This window comes from Microtus ochrogaster, unplaced genomic scaffold (assembly GCF_000317375.1).
Source record: "Microtus ochrogaster isolate Prairie Vole_2 unplaced genomic scaffold, MicOch1.0 UNK77, whole genome shotgun sequence".
Lineage (NCBI taxonomy): Eukaryota > Metazoa > Chordata > Mammalia > Rodentia > Cricetidae > Microtus > Microtus ochrogaster.
In genome coordinates this window covers 1842403-1849092 of record NW_004949175.1, presented here as the reverse complement: position 1 = coordinate 1849092, position 6690 = coordinate 1842403, and the positions used below count along the sequence as shown (strand labels likewise).

Sequence of the window (6690 nt, the reverse complement as noted above, 5' to 3'; positions counted from 1 at the left end):
ATCTCAAGGTCCAAATCAGGAACAGAAGGAGGGGGAGCACGAGCAAGGAACTCAGGACCGCGAGGGGCACACCCACACACTGAGACAATGAGGATGTTCTATCGGGAATTCACCAAGGCCAGCTGGACTGTGACTGAAAAAGCATGGGATAAAACCGGACTCGCTGAACATAGCGGACAATGAGGACTACTGAGAGTCCGGTTTTACCCAGGCTTTTTAAGACCCAGTAAAGCTGGGCAAAAACTTGGAATGGGGGGTGTGGTGGGATGGGAGAAAGGGGAGATGGGGAGAGAAAAGTGAGAAGGGGAGGATGGGAAGAACTTGGGGGAATGGGATGGTTGGGATAAAGGAAGGGTAGATATGGGAGCAGGGAAGTATATATCTTAATTAAGGGAGCCAATTTTAGAGTTGGCAAGAGACTTGACCCTAGAGGCGTTCCCAGGTGTCCAGAGAGATGTCCCCAGCTAGTTCCTTGGGCAGTTGAGAAGAGGGAGCCTGAAATGGCCCTATCCTATAGTCATACTGACGAATATCTTGCATATCATCATAGAACCTTCATCTGGCGATCAAGGGAGGTAGAGAGAGAGACCCACATTGGAGCACTGGACTGTGCTTCCATGGTCCAAATGAGGAGCAGAAGGAGGGAGAACACGAGCAAGGAAGTCAGGACCTGAGGGGTGCACCCACACACTGAGACATTGGGGCTGATCTATTGGGAACTCACCATTATTTTATATTTTAATCATGAGACTCATGGCCTATGGGCAAGGTCCCAGCATGTCTGTTTCCAGGGTTGGCTCCATAGCTTCTCCTCACTCCACCTCCTCTCTCCCAGCATTCAGTTTAGAAACACAGAAAACAATCCAAAGAATCAATGACACAAAAAGCTGTTTCTTTTAGAAAATCAACAAGATTGACAAATCCCTATCCAAACTAATCAAAAGGCAGAGAGAGATACTGCAAATTAACAAGATTAGAAATGAAAAAGGGGAACTAACCACAGACACAGAGGAAATTTGAAGAATCATTAGATCTTACTACAAAAGCCATGCCACAAAATTGGAAAATGTGAAAGAAATGGACACTTTTTTAGATAAGTACCATATACCAAAATTAAATCAAGACCAGGTGAACAATTTAAATAGACCTGTAAGTAGCGAGGAATCAGAAGCTGTCATCAAAAACCTCCCTACCAAAGAAAGCCCTGGACCAGATGGTTTCAATGCAGAATTCTACCAGAACTTCCAAGAAAAGCTAATACCTATACTCCTTAATGTATTTCACAATATAGAAACAGAAGAGGCACTGCCAAACTCCTTTTATGAAGCTACAGTTACCCTGATACCAAAACCATGCAAAGACCCAACCAAGAAAGAGAATTACATACCAATCTCACTCATGAACATCGATGCAAAAATTCTCAATAAAATACTGGCAAACCGAATCCAATAACACATCAAAAATATTATACGTTATGATCAAGTAGGCTTCATCCTAGAGAGGAAGGGCTGGTTCAACATATGAAAATCTATCAATGTAATCCATCATATAAATAAACTGAAAGAAAAAAAACTCATATGATCATTTCATTAGATATTGAAAAAGCATTTGACAAAATTCAACACCCTGTATGATAAAGGTTTCCAAGACTTAGGGATACAAGGTTCATTCCTAAATACAATAAAAGCAATATACAGCAAGTCAACAGCTAACATCAAATTAAATGGAGAGAAACTCAAAGCCATTCCACTAAAATCAGGAACAAGACAAGGCTGTCCACTCTCTCCATACCTCTTTAATATAGTGCTTGAAGTTCTAGCAATAGCAATAAGACAACATAAGGAGATCAAGGGGATTCGTATTGGAAAGGAAGAAGTCAAACTTTCATTATTTGCAGATGATATGATAGAGTACATAAGTGACCCCAAAAACTCTACCAAAGAACTCCTACAGCTGATAAACACCTTTACAATGTGGCAGAATACAAGATCAACTCCAAAAAAAATCAGTCCCCTCCTATATACAAAGAACAATGGAGCAGAGAGGGAAATCAGAGAAGCATCACCTTTCACAATAGTCACAAATAGCATGAAGTTTCTTGGGGTAACTCTAACCAAGGAAGTGAAAGATCTATTTCACAAGAACTTTAAGTCTTCGAAGAAAGAAATTGAAGAGGATATCAGAAAATGGAAGGATCTCCCTTGCTCTTGGATTGGGAGGATTAACATAGTAAAAATGGCAATTCTACCAAAAACAATCTATAGATTCAATGCAATCCCCATCAAAATCCCAACAAAATTCTTCACAGACCTTGAGAGAACAATAATCAACTTTATCTGGAAAAACAAAAAACCCAGGATAGCCAAAGCAATCATATACAATAAAAGGACTTCCAGAGGCATTACCATCCCTGACTTCAAACTCTATTATAGAGCTACAGTAATGAAAACAGCTTGGTACTGGCACAAAAACAAAGATGTTGACCAATGGAAACGAATCAAAGACCTGGATATTAATCCACAACTTTTCACTTTAGCCTCAGGGAGACTCTTCTGACAAGGGCAAAAAGCAGCCACATTCTTCACCAAAACATTGAGTGTGGTAGCCCAGACCCAGAAGGGCAAATATAATATGTACTCACTCATAAGTGGCTTTTAGACATAAAGCAAAGAAAATCCAGTATACAATTCACAAGCCCAGAGAAACTAGACAGCAAACAGGACCCTAAGAGAGACATACGTGGATCTAATCTACGTGGGGGAGTTGAAAAGGACAAGATCTCCTAAGTAAACTGGGAGTATGTGAATAATATGAGAAAGTAGAAGGGGACAGGGGAGAGGAGTGGATAAAATATATAGCTCAATAAAAATAAAAAATAAATGTGTTAATTTAAATGTAAGAGCTGGTTGTAATAAGTCTGACCTATAGGCCGAAAAGTTTATAAATAATACAAGCCTTTGAGTGATTACTTAAAAGTGGCTGCAGGATGGAGTGAGACATAAAAACTTCTATTTATAGAGCACCTTACCCTGGTACAGCCACACCCTTCCCTTCCTCTGTGAACTTTATTGCATGTTGTGAAGTAACATGCCTGGGAACTCTACTACCCTCATTCATCTCCACTGTCCAGTCTGTATGCACAGGCTTTGCTGCATGCTGTGCTAGTCCTGTGAAGTACCCCTTCTTTAGTCAATTCCTGTCTGCACAGGCTTTGCTGCATGCTGTGCTAGTCCTGTGAAGTACCCCTTCTTTAGTCAATTCCTGTCTGCACAGGCTTTGCTGCATGCTGTGCTAGTCCTGTGAAGTACCCCTTCTTTAGTCAATTCGGTCCTTTCCCTTTCTTAAAGCCTCTTCTCCATGGATGGGGCTCCACACACTTAAGATTAATACTCTCAGAAGGTTCCTTCCTCCAGCTTTTCTCTGCAGGTTCCATTCTCCACATTTTGTGATTCCTTCCATATGCCTAGGCACTCCACCCTCCACACTCAGCTCTGGCCTCTCAGCAAGTGTCCTCAGCCTCCACTGAATCCCATGGGACTAGCAAGATTAGACATATTCTGTATTTTTATATAGAAATCTTTGATCTGGCAACAGAAAATATTGACGTGGATTTAGAACACATTTTCTTCCTTCCTTTTAATTATTTCTGTATAAATCTTAACTTACCCTTTTGTCAGTGTTTCTAGTAGTTTATTTTGTATTCTTAGAGATTCTAAGATAAGTAGTGTGGCCTCCTAATGAATACATTTAGAAAAATCACATTGCTTATGTTATGAGCAATCCAATGGGAAACACATTACCTGCCAGGCTGAAAACATCAATTCTTCTGCCTTTCTTAATGGTTTTACTTCTACTTGGTGAAGAAGCATCTCATGAAGGCCATGGGCCACAGCATACACAGCATTGTATGTATTGTAAGCATACTCGGTCATGACCTTATCAAAATGGTTGTTAGGTGAGTCATGCAAGGAAACATTAGGCACACAGTTCTCAATTGTAGTACAGTCATTGTCAGCAAATGAGCAGTTAAAAAAGTAGAACCAGAACCTTTGAAGGTAAAAATCTTCTGGGTATTTGGAAGGGTGAAGTGTTTGGGTAAAATTTCTGAAACCAGAGAGTTCTTTGTGGTGATGTGAGAAAATGAGGCTCCCATGCAATGACTGCAAAATGAAATGCTTTGAATGGTTGATATCATTCCATTCTGAGTTCATGATCCAAACTTTCCCTGTAACTAAAGTCTGCTTTAAATAAGACAGGAAGCCTCTCAGAAAGTCACTGTCCCCATAGGTGATGATCACATTTGCTGATGATTTCAGAACCCGTGTAGGATTCAATTGTTTCTGTGCCAAAAAGGATACCTCACTTACTGGGATCATTTCCACAAAATCTATGCATATTCTGTTTCTGTCCATTTCTGCCCTCAGGTCTGAGATTATCTGAACACCTTTTTGTCCTTCAGATACAATCAACCCCACCCAATTCCAGTGGAAATAATTCAACAATAAGACAATGCCACTGGCCAGAGATGTGTCCTTGGAGGCCATTTGATAGAGATTAGGAAACTGATCATGATTATTCAGGTTATGATCAAAAGACCCAATGGTCAGCTAAAGTGAAAAGAAGTAGAAGCAGAATGAAGAGGAGGAAAGCGTGTGCTCAATCATGACAGGCTTTTAGAATCAGCTAGAGTGATGAAAAGAATTTGCTCATCACATCTGTATACATGTACACATGAGGTAAAAGGCTAATACTGGAACTATCTTGTCAATCTTCACTTTACTGTTTCTTCTTTTGAGCATAGGTCTCTAAGTGAACCTGCAGCTCACTGCTTTGGCTAGCCTGACTTTCCAATTAGGGACTCTCTGCTTTACCAGAACTGAGGTTAAAGATATGTCCTGTCATGGCCAGATTTCATGTGAGTGCTAGAGAGTCACACTCAGGTTCTCATGGTTGTGAATCAAATCCTTTACTCCCAAAGTCACCTCTCTATATTATAATACCACTAAAATACTGGTATCCTACTTGCTGGGAGCTTTCTAGAAAATTCCTCATCACTCACAGTCCCAGGTCATCACTGTCTGCTCCTGCCTATCCCTTTTCTCTGGCCTAGACCATGGAAATGTGGATATGTCGCCAAGTCACTGAACACTTACTCTTTGGGATTGTAAACTTTGTCAGATGTATAATCATAATTTTCTTTCATGCTCATTTTTCACCTTGGGATGACCCTGAACTTGTAAGTGTTTTTCATCTCTCTACTTCACTCGTTCTCACCTGTGGATATTTGTAGAGTCCGAGCAGTGTTCCTATCTGGGCAGATATTATCCAGGATACTCCTGAGAGTACAGCAACAGACTTCATTTCTTTCCTGCAGTTGTAATTACTTATATATTTCTTCCCTGATAGCCATGTGATGCATCTATCCAATGTCGACCATTCACTATACAGGACATTATAGATATCATACCCCAGAGACACATTGGGTAAAAGATGAGGGTTCATGTTGATCTCCTCAATGGCAAAAACCATTGCCAGAACAATCTGGTAGTTATTTATATTTAACCTGAACAGAAGACACAAGAATATTTAGGGATGCTGTCTTTTGAATGTCAAATATCTCCCACATATTCACATCTGAACATTCTGCCTTCAGTTGATGACATTGATGAAGGCTGTGGAACTTTAAAAAGTTTGAGCATTACTAGAAGAAGTCTTTCACTGGAGACGGGCCTTTGGACTTTATACTTTGGCTTCAGCTCCTGTCCAGTCTCTTGTTTTTTGAGTGAAAATACAATGCAACTAGTGAAATTCCAGCTCCTGTCATTGTGATTTCTCTTCCTGTTGTTATGCCTAAGCTAACACGATAGATTAAGTATAAGCCAAAATAAATCATACCCCTTAGCTAGCTTTTTTTAAATGGTATTTTATCACAGTAATGGAAAAAATATTAGCAAGGGGAAATATTCAAACCATGACTATTAATTTTGCATGCAAAAATTACTTTTAGAGATTAGATGTTTGCATTTTTATAACATCAGTATTTTAAAATTTATATCTATTTGGACTTGAATATTAATAATGTATTTTTAGGTAAGTAATGTTTTCTTGTCATGAAAGTGGAGTCTCATAAATGACATTAGCATCTTTCTGAAGGCCCAGAGGCAATATTGAGTCATTGACTATGTCAGAGAAGAAGGTGGAAGCATGTTCTTAAGGAAAAAATTCAGAATAAATTTCAGACTTCAATGCAGAGTAGCTAGGTTTCTGCAAATACCAGTCCCTGTATTTGGAGTCTGTGAAGCACATTTTCATGGCTGCCTTATATATCAACATTTTATTTTTTAAAAAATGTCAGTATAGGCAAAATATAAACAGTGTGCCAGAGTATGGGGTATGTGCATGGAAAGTCTTAAGCAGGGAATACTGTGGAAGTATGGTGAAAAGTAGGGGGATTAAAGGGATATGTAATCCAAAAGAAGAGGACATGAAAGCATAGGAATCTTTACAGTCTAACCTAAAAAAGTAAGTAGAGGCCTGGTAGAACACATGTGGGCTTCTTCCTTTTTTCATCTGTTCCTCCCTTTCCTCCTCCCACCTTTCCTTCCTTCTTTCCTTTCCTTTCCTTTCCTTTCCTTTCCTTTCCTTTCCTTTCCTTTCCTTTCCTTTCCTTTCCTTTCCTTTCCTTTCCTT

General features: G+C 39.6%; 1 protein-coding gene across 1 annotated transcript in view; it reads right to left on the bottom strand.

The window, feature by feature from the left end:
• Nucleotides 1-6690, bottom strand: part of LOC101987480 (vomeronasal type-2 receptor 116-like) — a gene marked incomplete at its 3' end in the record, with an annotated part of 24296 nt that overhangs the window by 7375 nt on the left and 10231 nt on the right. The window contains exons 2-3 of the mRNA XM_005370381.1: nucleotides 5275-5563; nucleotides 3801-4607 (exon numbers count right to left, since the gene is read on the bottom strand). Of these exons, the coding sequence (XP_005370438.1) occupies nucleotides 3801-4607; nucleotides 5275-5563 (1096 nt within the window). The remainder of the gene's footprint in view (nucleotides 1-3800; nucleotides 4608-5274; nucleotides 5564-6690) is intronic.